The sequence below is a fragment of the Pipistrellus hanaki genome (assembly GCF_964339955.1).
Source record: "Pipistrellus hanaki genome assembly, chromosome: 15".
Classification (NCBI taxonomy): Eukaryota; Metazoa; Chordata; class Mammalia; order Chiroptera; family Vespertilionidae; genus Pipistrellus; species Pipistrellus hanaki.
The window spans coordinates 38,417,081-38,439,254 of record NC_140517.1 but is presented as its reverse complement, the minus strand read 5'-3'; the positions used below and the strand labels follow the sequence as shown (position 1 = coordinate 38,439,254).

The 22,174-nt window shown below is 49.0% G+C and overlaps 3 protein-coding genes across 5 annotated transcripts; 1 reads left to right on the top strand and 2 right to left on the bottom strand.

The window, feature by feature from the left end:
* Positions 1 to 196: 196 nt before the first annotated feature.
* On the bottom strand, positions 197 to 6,205 carry MIA (MIA SH3 domain containing). Of its 2 annotated transcripts, XM_084860986.1 has the most exons (4): positions 3,597 to 6,200; positions 3,380 to 3,513; positions 664 to 774; positions 197 to 335 (listed from the first exon to the last, which is right to left on the bottom strand). In XM_084860986.1, exons 1-4 carry the CDS (start codon positions 3,724 to 3,726, stop codon positions 312 to 314), a joined length of 399 nt encoding a protein of 132 aa, XP_084717112.1. In that variant the 5' UTR covers positions 3,727 to 6,200; the 3' UTR covers positions 197 to 311. The 2 variants fall into 2 exon arrangements, with proteins under 2 accessions (XP_084717112.1, XP_084717111.1); XM_084860985.1 differs by lacking the exon at positions 197 to 335 and having other exon boundaries at positions 522 to 774; positions 3,597 to 6,205.
* A 1,651-nt stretch (positions 6,206 to 7,856) lies between these two features.
* SNRPA (small nuclear ribonucleoprotein polypeptide A) lies at positions 7,857 to 16,738 on the bottom strand. Of its 2 annotated transcripts, XM_084860977.1 has the most exons (7): positions 16,488 to 16,738; positions 15,951 to 16,045; positions 14,874 to 15,046; positions 13,327 to 13,506; positions 10,845 to 11,018; positions 10,364 to 10,452; positions 7,857 to 8,236 (listed from the first exon to the last, which is right to left on the bottom strand). In XM_084860977.1, the coding sequence occupies exons 2-7, from the start codon at positions 16,021 to 16,023 to the stop codon at positions 8,077 to 8,079; spliced, it is 849 nt and encodes a 282-aa protein (XP_084717103.1). In that variant the 5' UTR covers positions 16,024 to 16,045; positions 16,488 to 16,738; the 3' UTR covers positions 7,857 to 8,076. The 2 variants fall into 2 exon arrangements, with proteins under 2 accessions (XP_084717103.1, XP_084717102.1); XM_084860976.1 differs by lacking the exon at positions 16,488 to 16,738 and having other exon boundaries at positions 15,951 to 16,259.
* A 182-nt stretch (positions 16,739 to 16,920) lies between these two features.
* On the top strand, positions 16,921 to 21,938 carry ACTMAP (actin maturation protease). Its single transcript, XM_084860971.1, has 7 exons — positions 16,921 to 17,128; positions 17,319 to 17,880; positions 19,391 to 19,459; positions 19,946 to 20,070; positions 20,390 to 20,519; positions 20,609 to 20,679; positions 21,460 to 21,938. Exons 2-7 carry the CDS (start codon positions 17,564 to 17,566, stop codon positions 21,795 to 21,797), a joined length of 1,050 nt encoding a protein of 349 aa, XP_084717097.1. The 5' UTR covers positions 16,921 to 17,128; positions 17,319 to 17,563; the 3' UTR covers positions 21,798 to 21,938.
* Positions 21,939 to 22,174: the final 236 nt, after the last annotated feature.

Sequence of the window (22,174 nt, the reverse complement as noted above, 5' to 3'; positions counted from 1 at the left end):
TTATTGGTTTAGAAGACACTACAATTTCCTATTGGGCGTTCAGATTGTGTGCGACATCGAAGTTTAGAAGCCCACCTCGGATACCCAGCTTAAAGCAAAATGCTTTGTCTCAGTGAAATTCTACCTAGCAACCATTGACGTTACCGCAGTCAGTGGGTGGTGGTTGGCCAGACTGAGGAACCTGGGGACCCATTTCCTTTATACCAGTAGATCCCCCCCACAAAGACCACAGAGACTGGCAGTTTGTACTTGGCTGATGTATTTGCATAAAGCTGGGAGAAATAAACAGCAGGGGCAGCGGTAGGCTGAGCTCATTGGCAGTAGAAATCCCATTTCTGGAAAAAAGAAAGGGAAAACAGTGGGGACAAAACCAGTGATCATACCACAAGGATCCAGGGGGTTTTAGCAAAGGCTGTAGCCTTATGGGCCAAGTTTGGCCACACAACTGCAATGCAAAATAGCCCAGAGTCCTGTAATCTTGCACATCTCAACTGCAACAGGACTTAGAAATCATGGCCCACTTTACAGATGAGAAAATTGAGGCAGAAAACTTGTCTCAATATACACAGCTAGGCTTCCAGGCAGCCAAAGGTAGGCTTTCTGCCCATTATCAAAACCCAAGGATCCTCCCTCCAGATCCCTGCCAGCCCCCAACACACTCACATCTGTCTTCACATTGATTTTGCCAGGCTTCAGGGTCTGATCCTCCCGTACAATGCTACTGGGGAAAAAGCCCAGGCGAGCAGCCAGGTCTCCATAATAATCTCCCTGAACCTGGGGAAAAGGGGTTTAAAAGCCTGGGTCTGAGAAAATGGCAAGCTCACAACTGCTAAAGATCTTTGTACTATCTCTTCAGGGATCTCCACGTGGTTGGCTCCTTCCTTGTCAACCAGAACTCAGCTTAAAGTCACCTGTTCTGAAGGCTCCCTGACCACCTGATGTAGTCACCCATTCACTCATACATTTTCAAAGCACATTTGCTAATACTTTGATGATTTGTCTTCTGCCATTAGAATAAAAGGGATTATTTGAAATTGGCCAGTAAGCTCAGTTGTTAGAGTGCCTTGTGCCTGGGAGAATGGGATTCAATTCCTGGCCAAGGACACGTACCTGGGTTACAGGTTTGATCCCCAGCTCTGGTCAGGGAGCTTGTGGAAGTCACCTAATGTTTGTCATTCACATCGATGTTTCTCCCTCCTTCCCACCTCCTTTATACTCCCTCTAAAAAATCAATAGAAAAAATATGCTCACTCCTTGGATGAGTATTATTTGCTACTAGGTTTCCTCTCAGCCCAGGCTGCACCCTCTTGCAGTCCTGGATCCCCCTTGCAGTCTGGGATCCTTAGTGCAGCCACAGAAGCTGGATCCTCTCCTGCTGCTGCGCTAGCCAGCAGTGAGCCCAGCTTCTGACTGAGTGGTGCTCCCGCTGTGGAAGGGCACTGACCACAAGGGGGCAGCTCCTGCATTGAGTGCCTGACCCCAAGTGGTCAGTGCACATCATAGCAATTGGCCATTCTTGGTCATTCTTCCAGAATGGTAGCTTAGGCTTTTATTGGGTCGGCAACTAAGTAATTGCGGGTTTCACACATATATGGCTTCAGTTGAATTTTTAGGTTTGCAGACGTAGTACAAATGTAAAACACATTTTGTATTTGATAGTTGGCTATTCAGCTGTTAATCAGTAAAAAAAGTTTTTTGATCTGTTTTGTAGTTTTTGTTTGGCGTTCGTTGAAAAATGGAAAATCAAAAGGAACATTTTCGTCATATTTTGCTTTTTTATTTCCGCAAGGGAAAAACGCATCACAAGCTCATAAAAAGTTATGTGCTGTTTATGGTGACGAAGCCTTAAAAGAACGGCAGTGTCAAAATTGGTTTGCCAAATTTCGTTCTGGTGATTTTTCACTCAAAGATGAAAGACGCTCTGGTCGTCCAGTTGAAGTTGATGACGCCCTAATCAAAGCAATAATCAATTCGGACTGTCACAGTACAACACGTGAGATTGCAGAGAAGCTTCATGTATCACATACATGCATTGAAAATCACTTAAAACAACTTGGCTATGTTCAAAAACTCGATACATGGGTTCCTCACGAACTGAAAGAATCACAGTTAACACAACGCATTAGCAGCTGCGATTTGCTAAAGAAACGTAATGAAAATGATCCATTTTTAAAACGACTGATAACTGGCGATGAAAAATGGGTTGTTTACAACAATATCAAGCAGAAAAGATCGTGGAGCAGGCCAGGTGAACCAACTCAAACAACATCAAAAGCTGATATTCATCAAAAGAAGGTTTTGTTATCAGTTTGGTGGGATTACAAAGGAATTGTCTACTTTGAACTCTTACCACCCAACCGAACGATCAATTCTGATGTCTACATTGAACAACTAACGAAATTAAACAATGCAGTTGAAGAAAAGTGGCCCGAATTGACAAATCGAAAAGGTGTTGTATTCCATCATGACAATGCAAGGCCACACACATCTTTGGTCACTCGGCAAAAATTAATGGAGCTTGGTTGGGATGTTTTGCCACATCCACCATATAGTCCTGACCTTGCACCATCTGATTACTTTTTGTTTCGATCTTTACAAAAGTCCTTGAATGGTAAAAATTTCAATAATGATGATGATGTCAAATCGTACCTGATTCAGTTTTTTGCTAATAAAAAACAGAAGTTTTTTGAACGTGGGATTATGATGCTGCCTGAAAGATGGCAAAAGGTCATTGATCAAAATGGGCAATACATTAAATAATAAAGTTATTTAGTTCCATGAAAAAATTGTCTTTGATTTTCTTTAAAAAATCCGCAATTACTTAGCTGCCGACCCAATATTATATAGACTAGAGGCCCGGTGCACAAAATTCATGCACTTGGGGTGGGGTGGGGAGTCCCTCAGCCTGGCCTGTGCCCACTTCCAGTCCAGGAGCCTTCAGGGGATGCCCAGCGAGCGGGCCTAAGCCATCAGTAGGACATACTTAGCACTGTCATGAAGGCAGGAGAGCCCGCCCCCTGCCATCACCACTGTGCTTGCCAGCTCAGTGCTTCTGGCTGAACAGCCTCCCCCTGTGGGACCACACTGACCACCAGGGGGCAGCTTCCGCATTGAGCATCTGCCCCCTGGTGGTCAGTGTGTATCATAGAGACCAGTTGTTCTGCTATTCAATCAATTTGCATATTAACCTTTTATACATGGGATTATATCTTCAATGCCTAGAACAGAACTTGGCACCATAGGAGGTGCCCTATAAAAGTAGATCACAATAGTACCCATAAACTCTATTTCAGTTCACCTCTCAAATTTTTCCTTTAGTGGAAAATTAGGGTGCACTCCCACACCAGCCCCATACCCCTTCTCTTCTCCCAAGACTCACACTGCCTCCCCAGAAGAGCCGACCACGGCCCTTCAGCTTAGAGAAGACATACACAACTTGGCCCCTGTGTATGGTCAGGAAACGGCAGTCAGGGGCTACGTAGTCCTGAAGAGCCACAGCCATGGAGATGGGGTCTGGGGAAGGAATATAAGGGAATGATAACACCTTCCATTCAGGATGGCAATCCAAGCCCCCCACCCCCAACCCCAACTCTTACGGCTGCATTCCTCATCGGCACACAGCTTCCAGTCAGCCAGCTTGGGCATGGGGCGGCCCCCAACAGTAGGTCCTGAGAAGGCAGACAGCAAGAAGATGACACCGAGGAACATCCTAAGCCAAGTCATCATGGACTATGAGCCGGAGAGCGACTAAGCAGGGAACGGGGTCTCCAATATCCTCCTGCCTTCCCTCTTTACAGCACAAGGAATCCTGTGTTCTCGGTCTTATCCCTGCCCTAAGCCAGTCCCAAATTTCGCCCACACCACCTGGAGGCTGCAACCCAGCCAGAACCATTTCAAGGACAGGGTGAGGGCTTCCCACCCAAGGAAATGCCTAGAGCTCCAAAGCTGCCCAGGCCACTCTAAGCGATAGCTACCCCCTCAGCATTCAGAGGCCCAGACAGGCAGGCTGAGATATTCAATTCCATCTTCTCCAGTTGGCTTGGGTACCTAGCTTGGAATTTCCTGTGCTGAGGGACAGAACAGGCAGCCCTTTGACTGCCAGGAATAGCGCCAGCTCTCAAGTACTGAGTGAATATTGTATGTTGGACCTTTGGCTAGATATACGCTGCCATGGCCATTATTTATCCTCACCAGTCACTTCCTGACTATCTGGGCTAAGCTATATTCTCCTTTTGGATTCTCATTTATACAATATAGATAATAAAAGCTACTTCTTTATAATGCAGTCACCATTTAATTATTGTATTATTCCATGTATAACTCCCCTTCCCCCTTTTCCAACCCAAAATTAAGAAATCACTTATTTCCTTTTTAAAAAATATATTTTCATTGATTTCAGACAGGAAGGGAGAATGAGAGATAGAAACATCAATGATGAGAGAGAATCATCGATCGGCTGCCTCCCGCACACCCCCCACTACCCCCCAACTGAGGGACCAAGCCCATAACCCAGGAATGTGCTCCTGGCCGGAATCAAACCCGGGACCCTGCAGTCCACAGGCTGATGCTCCAGCCAGAGCCAAACCAGCCAGGGCAAATCAGTATTTTCAACATTTCGCTGATTTTCCTCTTAAGGCCTTCTTTTTTGGCATCTTAAGTTGTAATTCCTGTTTTCTCCACTGATTGATCACTCAGTGGGAGGAGGTACAAATTCTCTCTGCAGCTCTATTTCCATGCTCTTTTGCATAGCTAATTACATTCTGTTTGAATTTTTGCTGAATAATACAATTGCTTAACGGTATTTCTTTTTTTTTTTTTTACATCTTTACAGGCTCAGTATGCTCCAGTCCCTGTTGCATCTGTGCACTTTCCACCTCCAATTATGGCATCAGCTGATGTCAGTAACAATAAAGCTGTTGGTTGGAGGAAGCCTGTTTGATAAGGTATGGGCAGTTATGCACCCACATGGCTCTCTCCTGGACTGACTTCTGTATATAAAATGATCCTTGATTTTCAGTCTAATGATTGTAGAAAAAAATAGCATCTTATACAAAGAAAAATATGGTATGTACTTTTATTGACTCCAATGAATACCCCATTTCGTGTGGAAATAGAAGCGTATAGACTTAAAGTTGTCCACAAGGTTAGAGCCAAGAAGTGCAGTGGCTAGATTTGGCTCCAGGCCCATACTAAGTTTGGAGTTCAGTTGGCCAGTATTAGAATAAAATGGAGAATTTATTTATTTATTTATTAATATATATTTTATTGATTTTGTACAGAGAGAAAGGGAGAGAGATAGAGAGTTAGAAACATTGATGAGACAGAGTCATCGATCAGCTGTCTCTTGCACACCCCCCACTGGAGATATGCCCGCAACCAAGGTACATGCCCTTGACCGGAATCGAACCCAGGACCCTTCAGTCCCCAAGCCGACACTCTATCCATTGAGCCAAACCGGTTTCGGCAGAAAATGGAGAATTTAAATTCAAGGCTCACTTCTACATTGTGCTGCAAATCAGACAGCCATGTGGTGAGATCATTCTCCTGGGCATCCATCTCTTTCCCCAGGCATTCTCACCTTTGGGACAGCAAGTCCAAATTTTCTCGGGGGAAGAGGATAAATAAAGTCTTGAGTGGAAAATTCATCGGGGCGTGTAAAACATACCCAACACTCAGCAACAAATGTGAGAACATTCAACAGCTCCACTTAAATGTCGGCTCCTCCAAGGGGCCTTCCTGAATCACCCAATCACTCCATGACGTTTTGCTGGTACCCAATGCCTAAAATTAGCTTATCTATTTTATTCACCACTGTATATCCTATACCAAGAACAGTATTTAGCACAGAAAAAGTACTCAGCAAGTATCTGCTGAATTTATTGAGTGCTTGCTAAGTGCCTGGCAGTGGAGAGTGACAGTACAAACAATACCCCAGTATTAACATAGGTTCCTCTTCACACAAGAAAATAACTGGGTGAAGGGACAGCTAGGAATGTCTGCATGTCCCCCATGCAGACAGCAGAGACTGGGATCTGCTGATCACAGAACCAATGTGGTGGGCAAGATGTTTCCACGAAGCCCTAGCCGATTTGGCTTAGTGGATAGAACGTCACTCTGCAGACTGAAGGGTCCCAAGTTTGATTCCAGTTAGGGGCAGCTGATTGATGTTTCTCTCTCATCGATGTTTCTAACTATCCTTTTCCCTTCCTCTGTAAAAACTCAGTAAAATATATATATATATATATATATATATATATATATATATATATATATTTTTAATATATTTTATTGATTTTTTAGAGAGAGAAAGGGAGAAATAGAGAGCTAGAAATGTTGATGAGAGAGAAACATCGACCAGCTGCCTCTTGCACACTCCCTACCCGGGATGTGCCCACAACCAATGTACAAGCCTTTGACCAGAATCGAACCCAGGACCTTTCAGTCCGCAGACCGATGCTCTACCACTGAGCCAAACCGGTTTCGGCAGTAAAATATATTTTTTTAAAAAATGTTTCCACTTGTGCCGAAACTGGTTTGGCTCAGCGGTAGAGCGTCGGTCTGCGGACTGAAAGGTCCCGGGTTCGATTCCAGTCAAGGGGATGTACCTTGGTTGCGGGCACATCCCCGGTAGGGGGTGTGCAAGAGGCAGCTGGTCGATGTTTCTCTCTCATCGATGTTTCTAGCTCTCTATCTCTCTCTCCCTTTCTCTCTGTAAGAAAATCAATTAAAAATATTTAAAAAATACATAAATTTAAAAAATAAAAAATGTTCCCACTTGCCATTTGCAAACACTGTCTTGTAGTAAAGGGGAACATCTCTTTCTCCTTCCAATCTTTCAGATCTTACTGGGAGAAAGCCTGCATTTGGTGTTACAAGTCTCATCACTTTACTGATGTTCCTCTTTAACGATAAGACCAGAGGAGAGACAGGTGTGGGCTAGCCTTGGCAGGAAAAATATTCAGAGAATATAAGCCTATGTCCTATTGCACTTGTTTTTGTGGTTCATTTTGTGTTTGTCAAATAATCTTATTTTCCCATCTATATGGTATGAGAAGGGTCTGAAGCAATATATTTTTTTGAGTCAATATAAAATTCTCCAGATTAGGTGTGTAAGAGACCATTAAGGAAGACCCTCTATTCCATCTTCCTTTATCCATAGCTTCAGCTGCAAACATGACTTTTTTGCCAGAGACTACATTTCCCAGATTCCCCTGCCACTAGAGCACTGAAGAGAAATTTGAATCTTCTGGCTGGCAGCAGCAACGGAGTCAGCTGTGTTTGTGCCAACATCTGGTCGGTAGCTTCCCAGGTGTGATCAAGTCCGTCTGGGCCTCCTGTTGGTGTAGCAGTGGCATCTTCCTCAATTCTATCAGGGGTTACAAACTTGAACTCAAGTGTCTCAAACCCAGACTGCCATTCCTACTATCCTTCCAAATAATTTCATGAGCATCTAAATAATTCCCTTCTTTGTTCCTAAAGTACCCAGGGTGGGATTGTTGCTGTAACAGGAGGCACTTTGTGAAGATTAGAAACAGGCAAAGAAAAATGTCTTCCTTAAAGCTCTATCATGTTAGGAAATTAATGGTCTACAAAGTGAATGGTGTGCCATTAAAGGTGGCATCCTGGTGCAGTATAGAACCTGTCCAACTGTACATGGTAGCCTGGGTTTCAATTTCCTGCACTCAATGCTGATTGAGACAAAATAGAAATCTGCCAAGGCAGTAAAGGTGACTTCATCTCGGACAATATTATTACACACTCTGCTTTCCCGAGGTTGCAGATGAGGTCTAAAAATTCAGGCTACTCTGATATACAGAAAACGGAACCATAGAGGACAAGAAAATAAAAACAACAAATTGTTGTAGAAAATCAAACATAAAAAACAGTTTAATTCCAGCCTAACAGCGCCAGGTGCAATGTCTGGGGACAGACTCTGGGTACAATGCTGTGTGACCACTCACTCACACACGTGGCTCCAAGAAGGCCCCCTACGGGGACTTACCTTCAGGGGGCCGAGCCAAGGGGAAGAGGGAAGGCCCCCAAACAGGAGGTGGGGGCAAGCATGGGGGAAAGGTGCTACTTCTTGGCAAAGGAGATCTTCATGGCGTTGTTCTGGGTGATCTTAAAGCCCTGGAGGGCATCTCGAGCCGCCCCTGCCTGAACCTCATTGTCAAACTCCACAAAGGCGATGTCGTGCCGCCCTGGGACCAGCCGGACTTCCTTGAAGCCAGGGAACCTGAGAGAAAGGAACAGATCTCAGGGATCTAGACTCAGCAGTTCCTCCTAACATTTGGCATTTGGTGGGCAGAGACCAGAATGTTGCTAAACATCCTACTATAAAGAGAATGGCCATAATAACAGAGAATTACCCATTCCTAAATGTATATAGTGCTAAGCTGAAAACCCCTAATATAAATAAGTGCACACATTGCGAACATTATCATTTAATGAGAAATTTTAACACAAACTCCTACACAACCATGTTCTAGATCAAGCCACCAAACATGGGCCGCCCCATTACTTCTTCCTCTCATAACCAATCTTTCTTTGCTCCAGAAATACCCACTCCCCTGACCTTTAGGATCTGCTGTTTCTTTCATTTCCCTCTTCTCATTCCCTACTTCCTTCCCCATTAGGCAACCATCCTCATGTTGACTGGGTATCCTTTTACTCATCAGTATTCTTACATGTTTTGTTCTGTGGACATGGTTAACATGTGATATTGCTTGTTTTATCCAGTTTCTCAAAATTTCCTCTCAGCACTATTTTAAAGAACCATGCCTGTGGCACTCTGTTCCTTCGAATGCTGCAGACACCATGGTGAGCATCACCTTTGGCTTCTTTTGCGTGGGCTAATTCCCTACCATGACTACTGTGAGGAATGTCCCACCTATACTCCCTGGGGCTCATGTTAAGAATTTCTTGTTCTGCCGAAACCGGTTTGGCTCAGTGGATAGAGCTTCAGCCTACGGACTGAAAGGTCCCAGATTCGATTCCGGTCAAGGGTATGTGCCTTGGTTGTAGGCACATCCCCAGTAGGGGGGTGTGCAGGAGGCAGCTGGTCAATGTTTCTCTCTCATCGATGTTTCTAGCTCTCTATCCCTCTCCCTTCCTTTCTGTGGAAAATCAGTGAAATATATTAAAAAAAAAAAAAAAAAGAATTTTTTGTCTTAGCTGGTTCGGCTCAAGGGATAAGAGCATTGGGCTGAGGACTGAAGGGTCCCAGGTTTGATTCCAGTCAAGGGCACATGCCTGTGTTGTGGGCTCGATCCCCAGTAGGGGGTGTGCAGGAGGCAGCCAATCAATGATTCTCGCCCATCATTGATGTTTCTCTCTCCCTTTCTCTCTGAAATCAGTAAAATAAACATATATATACACATATATACATACACACTAGAGGCCTGGTGCACGAAATTGGTGCACAGGAGTGTGTCCCTCAGCCCAGCCTGCACCCTCTCCAATCTCAGACCCCTCGAGGGATGTCCGACTGCCTATTTAGGCCTTATCCTACTGTTCTTTCACAATCCAGGACTGCTGGCTCCCAACTGCTCGCCTGCCTGCCTTCTTTCCTGATTGCCCCTAACCACTCCCCTGCCAGCTTGATTGATGCCTAACTGCCCTCTCCTGCAGGTCTGGTCCCCCACCGCCAACTGTACTTCCCTACAGGTCCAGTCGCCCCCAACTTTCCTCCTCTGGGTGTGTGCCCTCCAGGTCAGGGCACACACCCAGGTTTCAAGCTGGATCCCCATTGGGGGTTGTGCAGAAAGCAGCTGATTGTTATTCTTCTCTCACATCGATGTTTCTCTCTCAAATTCAATTAAAAAAATTTTTTTTAATTGAAATAAATAAAAGCATCTAAATCAAGATGAGTGGGTTAACACTCCAATAAACACATTTTGGATGAAGACACAGTTCTTAACTTCACTGCTTAAGCAGCAAACAGTTACCCTGCACAATGATCGCAGAGTCTACATGCCATCAGCAGGGCATGAGGTTCAAACCTCCCCACCTCCCAGGCTTGCTGGAATACTGAATTTTGCAAGTCTGGCCAGTGTTCAATGAGGTCTTTTTAACATGTACCTTGAATTCTACAGATAGAAAGCCGAGGCCCAGAGTCTCTCCCCGCCATGAAGGTGGAGGACAGCACACACACACTCTGGCCACTGCTGACCCTAAGCCTTATCTTCACCACACAATAGGGGCTGTAGGCCTGACCTCAACCTCTTTTTCCATATCCAGGCCCTGTCCCACCTGCAAAGCCTAAGCAGACACAGGACTCCGCTAGCAGAATTCTGAGGCCTATCCCCATGGTGCCACTTTCTGGCCATCACCCTCTGGCCCCCCAACGACAGGCCCCACTTACTGATTGAAAAGCATGGACAGCATGAGCTCATTGGTCTCCTCTGGCAGGTTGGTGAGGAACAAGATGTGATTTGGTGGGTTTTCTGAAAGCTACAGGGAAGAGACAGGAGCCCGTGAGTATAATGGGGGCGGGTGGGTTTGCTGACTTCTGTTCTCCACCCCACCCTGCTTGAATCCTTTCTCCACTTTGCACCCTCTAGAGTAGACCGTGAGCCACATGAAAGCACTGCTATATCCAGAGCAGGTGCTTGTCATAAGATCCCTGAGGATGAATCCAGGTGCTGGCTATGCTTCAGCCTCACCAGACCTTCCAAAGCTCCTCCAACAAATATGCCAATCCCATGCTGCTCCAGGGCCTCGTACTCATCCTCCAACAGCACCTCCTCAGGGAGGCTTACCCAGGCACCCACACTAAAACAGCGCCCCTTCGGTTCCCATGTTCTGACTATTTATACGAGACCCCAGGAGGACTAGACACTTACAGGCTGAGCAGGTGGCATCTGCCCTGGCATAAGCTGCTGTGGGGGCATGGCCCCCGGTGGTATCTGGCCAGGTGCGAGGCCTGGAGGTGGGATCATGCCAGGGGGCGGCATGTAGGGAGGCTGGCCTGGCATGTGGTGCATGATGCGGGGTGCCTGAGTCATCGGCGGCATGCCCTGTGGAGAGGAAGAGCTGGAGTGAGCGGGTGGGTGACGGGGAGGAAACTTGCTTTCAGAGTCATTAGAAATCGCAGTGGAGAAAAGGCTGTTGGAGGAAATCCAGGTGTTAAGACACAGGAGAAAAGCTCAGACTTAGGAAGAGGTAACAAAGGCAAAGGACACCAAGAGAAACAAATGGAGCAAAACAGACCCAGTGTCAATGGGAATGTCAAATAAGAAAGTTAAAAGAAATTTTTAATATAAAAAAATTTAATCAGTGCAACCTAACTTTGTCTATAGATATATGCATGGGGGAAAAAAGAAACAAGAAAAATTCAAAGTATTAACAATAGTTAACTAAAAGAAGTGGGAATAAACATTATAATGAGAATGCTATACTTTCACATAATAAGGAAAAACCAAAGAAATAGATCCAGAGTCCTACAGAGAAAAAAGAAACAATGGAAGGCAGGGATGGTCAAGGCAGGTACAGAAATAAGTGAGGAGGGTGGCAGCGAGGGGAAGAAAGCAGACCGCAGCATGACACAACACATGCACCGAAGGGACAGGGCTGTGGGAGCGGGAATCACACCTTGACAGTGAAAGATAGACACAGAAGAAGGGACAGGGAAGAGTGGGGAAGCTGGACAATAATCAAACACCATTCCTGATTCCATCAGTGCACACAGGACAAATACATGAATTGGTGACAAATGCATCAGTGAGCCACCAGGAAAGCTCACGTAGAGACTTGAAGACCTACAGTGGATGCAATTCATCATCTTTTCTTTCATACTATGTGCTTCTGTATCCTGTTTAGAAAACAGGATGCTTCTACTTTTCATGCCTGACCAAGGTCATGAAGGGATTTTCCTGTTTTCTTCCAAAACCTTTATTGTTTTAGCTGTCGCATTAGGGTGTATGATTAGTCTCAAATTAACATATCTAGTTGAGGTAGAGTAATTTTTCCCCCTTACAGATATCCAATAAGTCCAGCATCATTTACTAAGAAAAAAAAAAATCCCTTCCCCACTGGATTGCAGCATTAGCTTCAGGCTGAGTAACCCACATGTGTGGATCTGGGTCTGCACTCTACTCTGCCCCATCGGGTCTTTCAATACCACACCACCTTGTCCACTGCAGCAGGCTCCCCCAGGCTTCTCCTCGCCTATCTTTTTTTTATATATATATATTTTATTAATTTTTTACAGAGAGGAAGAGAGAAGGATAGAGAGTAAGAAACATCGATGAGAAAGAAACATTGATCAGCTGCCTCCTGCACACCCCCTACTGAAGATGTGCCCGCAACCAAGGTACATGCCCTTGACCGGAATCAAACCTGGGACCTTTCAGTCCCCAGGCCGACACTCTATCCACTGAGCCAAACCGGTTTCGGCTCTCCTCGCCTATCTTTCTTTGTCTTTCCACAGACCTTGAGAATCAGGCTGTCAATGTCCCCAAAAATTCCTATTGGGGTTTTGATTGAAATTGCTGACTTTTAGATCAATCTGGGAAGAAGTGACATCTTAACATCAGGGAGATTCCCTAGCCATCTGCTGAGACCATCTCCAATTTCTCTCAGCAGTGTTCTGTAGTGTAGTGTGTGTGTGTGTGTGTATAAGAGGAGGGTTGCACACCTTTTGTTGGATTGACTCTTCAGAGCTATTTTCTGTTTGAAGTCTACATGTGTGTTGCTAGCATATAGAAATAAAGCTTATGTCAAATTACAGCAGGGAGGGGAGGGAGATCTGGGGGAGATAAGAGATCAACCGAAGGACTTGTATACATGCATATAAGTACAACCAATGGACACAAAACTCTGGGGAGGGTGGGTACGTATGGGGGGGGGGCCCCCCCGCAATGGTAAAATATGTACACAGATAATAATTTAATAAAAAGAAAAAAAGAAAAAATAAAATAAAATAAAATAAAAATAAAAATATCCACATGCTCTTCAAATACAAAAAAAAAAAAAGGAAAAAAGAAAAGAAATAAAGCTTTTTTTTTCACATTGACTTCACACCTGGCAAAAATTCACTTATTAATCCCAACTATTGCTTAGTAAATTCCTCTAGATTTCTTACATAGAGAACAACATCAAGGTCATGGAGAGAGAAACCAAGAGCCTGGGACACAAAGAAAGATCCTAAGGAAGAATCTGGTAAGCAGGGACGGAATTTCTGAAGTGGAAACACCATCATCTAGAGACAGGCATGCAACCTACATAAGGAAATGGAAGGGGGGTGGTGTCTGAATCCCCAAGTGGAGATCCCTCCCCTATGCCTCCCCCAGACAGGCTACATAGCAGAGAAAGGCCTTTGCTTACCGGGACAGGCCCTGGGACAGCCCCCACTACAGGGGTGGCTGCCCCGCCCTGCACGGCCTTCTTTGCAGCTGGGGTCTCCTGGCTCTTGGGCTTCCTCTTCTCCCGCTTACGGTCACGCTCCACAAAAGTGCCCTTCATCTTGGCAATGATATCAGAGTCGGTCTTGGCATACTGGATACGCTGCAACAGAGAGCCAAAGGGTTAAGAGAGTGGACTTTGGAGTTAATTGCCTGGGTACAAAAGTAGATCTTACCAGGACCTCAGTAAATAACGCTAAAGAAATCACTGGGGCCAAAACCGGTTTGGTTCAGTGGATAGAGTGTCAGCCTGCGGACTGAAAGGTCCTGGGTTCAATTCCGGTCAAGGGCATGTACCTTGGTTGCGGGCACATCCCCAGTAGGGGGTGTGCAAGAGGCAGCTGATCAATGATTCTCACCGATATTTCTAACTCTCTATCCCTCTCAATCCCTCTGTGTAAAAAATCAATAAAAAACAAAACAAAAAAAGACTAAGGTATGCAAGGGTATTCAAGGAACAGCAAGGTGGTCAATGTACATGAGGATGAAAGAGAAAAGGTCACAGAAGCAAAAGAACACTGAAGACTGTAAGGGAGGATTCTGTCTTTCCCTAAGGAAGCTAGTAGATATTATAAGCATGGGGTGCTCCACAAGGAGCCCTCAGGGCAGGCCACTGCCACAGTCTAACTAGGGAGAGTGGTGGCTGGGCCCAGGTTGGGGACAGCTGGTGGGTGTTTTGAAAGGTAGAGTTGACAAGATTCCCTGAAAAAACACACATGCCTGAGAGCTTGATATGATCCAAGCAGTTAGTACAAACATCTGCAATCCAGCCACCTTTCTCTCATCCCAGCCTGCCTGGGAGCCTGACCCAGCCTCTCCTTCACACTGGACCCTAAATTCTCTCCTCCAATCCGCTCTATCCAAGAGCCACAGGCATCTCCCGGCCTAAACCTTTCCATGGCTCTGCAGCACCCTGGGAGTCACTTCCCCTTCAGGACAAACTTTGGTCATGGTCTGCAGGCCATGCCCTCCCCACTCTTCCTACCATCACTCCAGCCAAATGAACTTGACTTGCTTCCTCAATTACATATGCTCTTGGTTATTTCTAGGCCTTAGTCCACATGATCCCTCTGCCTAACAATCTTTTTCCCACTACTTCTCCTGCTAACACTTCTTTAAGTCTCATCCCATCCAAAAAGCCTTCCCTGAACCCCCAGCTTGGTTGGGGTGCCTCTCCTAAGCTTGTCTAGCTCTGTACACAACCCCCATTCCAGCCAACTCCTGAGTTGTCACTATCTGGTGAGACTTGTCTCTCTTACAGCCCTGTGAGCCTGAGAGGACAGGGCTAGGGTTCCCTTAGGTATTGTGTGACCCACACCCTAGTACAGTGAGCAGTAAATGTGGGAACAGCAAGAGAAACTCCTGTCCTGAGGAACTGGAATACAGGTGACAGGAGATCCAGGCCCATCCTGTCTCGTCTCGCACCTCATAAACAAGTGCACACACACCCTCTATACCCACAGTGCTCACCATGGGCTTGTCGTAGAAGGGGAAACCCTGCATGGAACGCAGGGCGTTGGTGGCACTGCTGACTTCCTTAAAGATGACAAAGGCTTGGCCCCTCATCTTCAGGCTTCGTGACACCAGGATATCCAGGATCTGGCCAAACTGGGAGAAGATAGCATACAGGGACTTCTTCAGCTCTACAGTGGGGGGAAGAAAGGTCCATGGGTGACTACAGGTCTTGGTATCACGCCTGGGTCTTAAGCTCCTGTTCTCAGAGGAAAAGTATAGCCCAGAAGGGAAACATCAGCCAACAAAGGATGCCCACAATACCATGGGTCAGCAATCCCGCAAGAGCCAGCAATAGGGGCGTGCAGGAGGCAGTGGATCAATGATTTTCTCTCATCATTGATGTTTATCTCTCCCTCTCCCTTCCTCTCTGAAATCAATAATATATATATATATATATAAAGAATCAAGTTCTTAAGCAGAATTCCAGTGGTGACATCAACTATTTTTTACTGTGTGACCCCTGGGCAAGTCACATCACCCCTGAGTCTCAGTTTCCTAATCTGAGAATTGGGAACAATAACTACTTCCTGTAGAGTTGTTGTGAAAATTAAATGTAATTAGGACATGTAGCATCACCTGGTATAGAGTGTTACTCATCATTATTCATTTCATTTTGAAATGAAACATTTTCATTGAAAACACAACACTAAGCCAGCCCCCATTCTTGCTCTCATGTAGCTCAGAGGCCAGTGGAGAGACAGCTCTCTAACAGCTCAGAACCATCAGGGCTTGGGATGTGGGAGGAGGCAAGGTCTCTGGGAAATCGGACAGGCATCTGAGGAGAAAGATGGGGAAGGGCTCCTGGGAGAGGGGTCCTTCCAGGATGAGGGACAGTGACCAGGTTAATGGACAGAATGGAAGATGAACTGGGGGAGTGTTAAAGCAAGAGGAAGCAGCATGTGCAAAGACGCAGGCGTGAGCTCTAGTATTCTGCCCGAGAGAGAAGGCTGCAGAGGTAAGTAGATGCCGGGGATGAAAGAGGGGCCGCCTCGGGCGAGATAACCTGGAGAGTGGTCTCCTTCGAGAACTCACCATCCTTCTTGATCTTCTCGTTGAGGTTGTTGATATAAATAGTATGGTTGGGTCGGGTCTCGGGAACTGCCATGGAGGGAGGTGCCGCGGTGGGGCTGAAAGAATGGAAAAGGTTAACTTCAGCCCTGGTTCCTCAAAATCTTTTGACCGAAAGCGGGCTTAACGGGCTCCCAGGGATTTTCCTTCCAGGAAGATGTCAGGTGAGGCGGGGAGGAGGGAAGACCGGAGCACAGTTTGGAAAACAAAGCGAAAGCAGGGCACCCCTTCTCCCGCGTGGAGGTTTACTTCCAGTCCCAGGATGCTCTGCGCGCCTTAATGGGCTGAGCGTACTGAGCGGTGATCCCCATTGGCCCACGCGCTCACAGGGCGGCCCAGGGAAAAGAACCCGGATGTAAGCGCCAGTTGAAGGAGGGGCGACTTTGTGGTGCCTTGGATACGTGCAGCAGGAAAATAATTTCTCCACACAAAGTGCGGGAAGAAACGGGCGCCCAGCGCTCCGCCCGCCCGCAACGGCTGCCTGCGCCCTCGATTACTTACCAACGGAGCTACAAATCCGGCTAAGTGGCTGCTTCGGCGTTTCTGAATGCCGAGCGCGAGGCTTTCTCTACTGGCTCCGCCTTTATCGTTCTGCAAGCCAATCCGTGCGCGGAAATTTGGTAGCTTGGCCAATCAGAGTAAGTCTCGCCCGACTTTGCCAATCAAATCTCGAGCTAGATCTTGACAATCTCAACCCAAAACTTGCCAATCAAAAGGGCACTGGAGTTCCCGCCTCAGGAGAAAAACTCCGCCTCCTTACCCTGACCAATCAGTGAGAGTGCGTTTCTGGCCAATAGTGTCGCGGCTCGCGCAGCGGTCTCTTCCCAGGCGTCCTTGGGAAGCCCCACCGCTCCCCGGCGGGCCTGCGCTCTGTCACGTGGTCGCTAAGGGGGCGGGACCCACGCCAGGCCCGCACCTTAGACGGGAAAGGCTGAGTGCGGCGGCTGCCATTTTGGGGAAGAGTGCTGGGCTTTCTGACTCCATTCCCTATCCCTCCTAATCGCGGCTCCCTATGGCCTCCGATCTCAGAGCCTTTCCATCCCACCACAGACCTTTCTGTTGCGCTCTGATTCCAAGATCCAAACAACTAGGCCATTTTTCCTGCCTGCTGTCCTTCTGACCTCTTGACCTCTGACTCAAAGGTCAGCTGGAAGGTTGCAAACTCGGGCCTGGGATGTGAGGGGGGGACTGAGCCTAAATTCTTACCTGACCTTTAGCCTCTAAACCCCACCCTTTAGGTGCCTCACTCCAGGTCTTCACATCCCAAAACGGACCCAAGTTTCCAAACCTAGCAATGAATAATAAATTAACTACTCCATTTCCCTCTTTCAGCCTTGCAACCCAACTGCATGCCACAGATCTGGTTCCGAATCAGAGGACGCCGCCGTCACCCTCAGAGCCCTCCGGATTTGAGTCCATCCCAGTCCTCGCTCCCATGGTTCCAAGTTTAGCTCCGGTTCTTTCAGTCCCGTTGCTCAGCCTCCCACTTCCGGGCCTCCGTCCTAAAACCTTCAAAATCTCCATCCCTGACACCGGCCCATTTTGAAGGATCAGTCTCTCTCCCGTTCTTCCAGCCCATGGACTCCAAAATGACTTCTTTATGCGCTTCCCCGCTGGAGTCCCCAGTCTCTCCTTCATCAGAGGCCCCGGTCATCCCACCCGCACCCCCGGCCCCACATCTAACGGGCGAAGCCTTTCCACCCTCTCCCTCAGGTCTCCAGGCACCGGTTCCCCCCCCACCGCCCCTGCCACCGCCGCCCGCCGCGGCTGCCGCTCCCCCTCACGTCTTCGGCCTGGAGAAGAGCCAGCTGCTGAGAGAGGCCCTGGAGAAGGCCGGCCCGGCCCCCGGGAGCAGGGAAGACGCCAAGAGGCTCCTGAAGCTTCACAAGGACCGGTAGGGTCTCCGGGCCCCACCCCACCCGCCCCCAAATGCCTTCCTCTCTCTTCCTGGGGTTCCCATTCCCTTTGGGCCCCTCAGCCTGACTACTTAACTATTGGCACACCCTCACTGGGTGCCTTCAGCCGCGAAGACGCTGCCTCAAGGGGCACTAGTCAGTGAGGGGTCCTCCCCGCCACCCAATGTGGCCCAGGCGGCCTGAGGGACTGATGGGGGAGGCCGCCCAGGCTGGGCGTCCGAGGGGCTGCCTGGAGGACCCCTGAGTGCTCCCGAGCAGGTACCATCAGGGCTAAGCAGGGAGAGCAGCTTGTGCAGGGCCCCATCCTGAAATGAAGAGGTGCTCCTAATGCGACAGGGAAGTGGCGAGAATGGGGTTTCACAGGTGGGCAGGGCGGGTACTGAGGACGGAGACTGCCCTGTGGCCATGGGAGAGCCATGGGAGGGAGGCTAGTACCTGAGTGGAGGTGGTGAGTCCGGAATTGGGGCCGGAAGCAGGAACACCAGGGCAGGGGAGAGGGCGGGACCTGGCTGGGCTGTGGGGAACTTATTTAACAGGAAGAGGGAGAAGTGACTAGTCCAGATTCATAAAAGACTTCCAGCTTTCTAGGCGAGTTGATAATCTGTCCTAAATGCCTAAATAGTGAGACAATCCTAATGCAGATGAAAACACCTGTTATTATGTGCCTAGCAAATGTCCAGCCTTGTGTTTTTAAACACTTATTTAATCCTCTCAGCAAGTCCAGGAAGTAGGAACTATTATCCCATTTCCCACATGAAGAAACTGATGCTCATAGCAGTGAAGTCAGCCACAGTGCTTAGCAGAGGAAGAGGCGTTTGAACTGTGCCAGTGGGGCACCATGCTAACCGCCATGCTGTGTGTCATCTCCTGCCATCAGGAGGGCACTCCCCCACCACCACCAGCCTTGCCCTTTCACTGGCCTTAACATAGAAATTAAGCACCTGCCCTCCTGTGCAGGGGGAGAAGTGACTGGATCACCAGCACTCTGAGTGACCTCCCAGAGGGGAGGTGGGGCTGGTCCTGCAAGGGCTTGTTATCCAGGTGATCTCCAGGCCTGGAGCCTGTTCCCTGGTTTTCGTCAAGGCTGAGTGAGGGAATTCTCACCTTATTTAACAGCCTGAGAAACAGGTTTGAGGAGGGTATAGGGACACTCCTTGAGAAATTTCCTCAAATAAATCACTTTGGCTCCTCCTTACAAAACTTGTGCACATCTGCCCTTTGCCCCTTCAGTAACTAAGAAGGAACAGGGAGCAGTAGTTGGGAGGGTCATTCCCACTGAGCAGATGAAGAAACAGGCTGGGCAGGGAAGGTGACCTGTCAGGGGCGAAGGAAGTCAGTGACTGAGCCAGGAGTAGCCAGGAGTAGCCAGGAGCCGTGCTGGGGCCTGGGGACTGCTGGCCTCCGTTCCTCTCCCTCACTTCTTGCAGCCAGACCTCAGGGGAGACTAGGAGCTGGCTCCTGGGTGACCTGAGTTCGGCTCTTATTCAGTTTCAGAAGTGACTTGCAGTGGATCCTCTTCTGTGCAGACCTGCCCTCCCTCATCCAAGAAGGCCCTCAGTATGTACCTTGATCCGGAACCTCACACCCTTGCCTGCATGTGTCTCAAGCCTCTGCCTTTACTACACTTAATGAGGATTGATCCAGGAGGGTGGGAGGGGTGGGTTCATTTCATCTCAGCAGCCTGGGGAGGGGAAGGGGGGTCCTGGGCACATGCACAGTAAATGGAGTTGGAATCAGTGAACAAGTGAGTGAATAAATGAACCTGGTCCATTATCTCTAACTCTACATGGGCAACTACTCATCTTGGAATCCCAGGTGACATCTCCCCACCCCCCCACCCCTTTCCTTCATCTTCAGTACTTGGTCAGCCTCTGCCATGAAAGAGTATCAGATCTCCCTACTGTGGGAACCCTTAACAGGACCCGCGTGATTAGGGAACTCCCCCAGGGCAGCCATTCTGTTCCCCACACTCCAGCTTCCAGGGCAGAGGGGGGCCATAAAGACCTGACTTAGGGATTGAGGGGCTGGGCCTGTCTCTTCTAGGTGTGGGCTGGTGGCCCTGTGGATGGCAGGCACTCTCTTGGTACCCCCCAGCGGCATCCCCTTGGAGAGACTCGTGCACATGGCCGTGGAGAGAGGCTACACGGCCCAGGGAGAGATGTTCTCCGGTGAGTTGGGTGCAAGTCTGGCCTTCTTCACTAGGAATGGACTCGAGAGGCTGGGTGAGACACTGCCAGGTGTATGGAAGGGCCTTCTTCCAGTCTTCAGGCCCTTCCCCCCACCCAGTATTACAAGGTAGACTCTGGAACAAGGCTGTCTGGGTTCCCAGCCCAACTCTGCCACTTCCTACTATGTAGCCCTGGACCCTGACCCTCTCTATGCTTCTCATGGTCACAGGAAGGCTGAGAGGCATCGGTCCCTAGGGACCCCTTGGTACGGTGAGAAGCACAGAGTGACCCCTGCTCTCTGTGTGCTCTGTCCATGCAGTGGCCAACATGGGCAGGCTGGCTGAGGAGGCATTGGGCTGTCAAGTTGAGCTGCTCCGTGGGGGCCTGGGTGGTCCCAACAAAGGCCGTGTGCTGCAGCACCTTGTCTCTGGACACCCCTTGCTCATCCCGTATCCCAGGACATGAAGGGAACAGGGTGGGGTGGAGAAGCGCGGGCCCCAGGGCCACATCACAGCTTTGGCCTTAACCCCAGCATCAGCTACGATGAAGACTTCAACCATGAACCCTGTCGGAGGAAGGGCCACAAGGCCCACTGGGCAGTGAGCACAGGTGGGTTCCCTCCCCTGTGTCCCTGTGTTCTCACCCTGGATCTCCCCAGCTCCCCCCACCCCCACCCCCGTCACATTCTCACCCTGGCTCTGGCACCTCCCCAGTACTCTTCAAGACAGGACCCGGCAGGTAGCAGGTACCTCAGAATCTGCCAAACATGCTCAGTGTGCAGACTTTTGGATCAAACATTCTGGACTCGCAGCCAGTCCTGCCACCTCCAGCTCTGACTCTGGGCTTCCACGTGCCGATCTAGAAATTGGAGCGACAGTAGCACCCACCTCATAGGGCTTCCTTGTTGGCAGAGCAAGGGAAACCCTTAGGACGGTGGTGCCTGGCACGTTGCACATCTCAGTAGGCATTAGCCGTGGCTAGCATTGTTCGTCATCCCACCTGCCTGGAAAAAGGGATGGATTTGTGTCCATCAGGTGCCTGGATCAAGCCTGCTCAGCCCTCTCCTGGCGCTGGCCTGAGAGCTCCACTCCCCGCGTCTCCCACCTGGGCAGCTGGAGACGACGGGTGACAATGTTTGCTCTGGTTAATGTCTCCTCTCCACCTCCCAGTGCTGGCAGGCTGTAGGAGGCAGGACTTAAAATGCCTGAAGCTCTGGAGCCAGACACACTGGCTCCAAATCCCAGCCCGTCTGTGTGCCCGGTGGCCCCCCTGATTTCTCTTAGTGTTGGGGAGTAGGCAGCAGCTTCCCTGGAAGGCTGTGGGGGGAAACACAGTGAACCCCAGCTCATCAGGGCTCAGCCTCCGCTCAGCCTCCCGCTCTCCTCGCAGGGGTCCTGTTGGGTGTTCGGGGCGTGCCAAGCCCCGGCTACGCTGAGGACCCTGAGCTGCCAGGCCTGTTTCACCCAGTGCCCAGCATGCCCCACCAACTGCCATCCCTGCCAGAGGAAGGCTCGCTGGGAGCAGTCTACCTTCTTTCCAAGCAGGGCAAGAGTTGGCACTACCAGCTGTGGGACTACGACCAAGTCCAGGATAGCAACCTACAGCTGACGGACTTCTCACCCTCTCGGGCCGCTGATGGCCGGGAGTATGTGGTTCCTGCTGGTGGGGTGCGAGCTGGCCTCTGTGGCCAGGCCCTGCTCCTTAGACCACAGGACTCCAGTCCCTAGCCTGCTGCTGTCCTGAACTGGAGGTGATAGGACCCCGATCCCAGCTTCTCCCTTTGTGTAACCACTCCAGGGTTTGGGCTGGATCTCTAATGGACCTTCAGCCAGAGGTCCTTTTTGCAGGATCCCCTCCACTCCATTTTTTTTTTCTTTTTAAATATATTTTATTGATTTTTCACAGAGAGGAAGAGAGAGATAGAGAGTTAGAAACATCGATGAGAGAGAATCATCAATCAACTGCCTCTTGCACACCCCCTACTGGGGATGTGCCCGCAACCAAGGTACATGCCCTTGCCCGGAATTGAACCCGGGACCTTTCAGTCTGCAGGCCAATGCTCTATCCACTGAGCCAAACCAGTCCCGGCTCCTCCACTCCATTT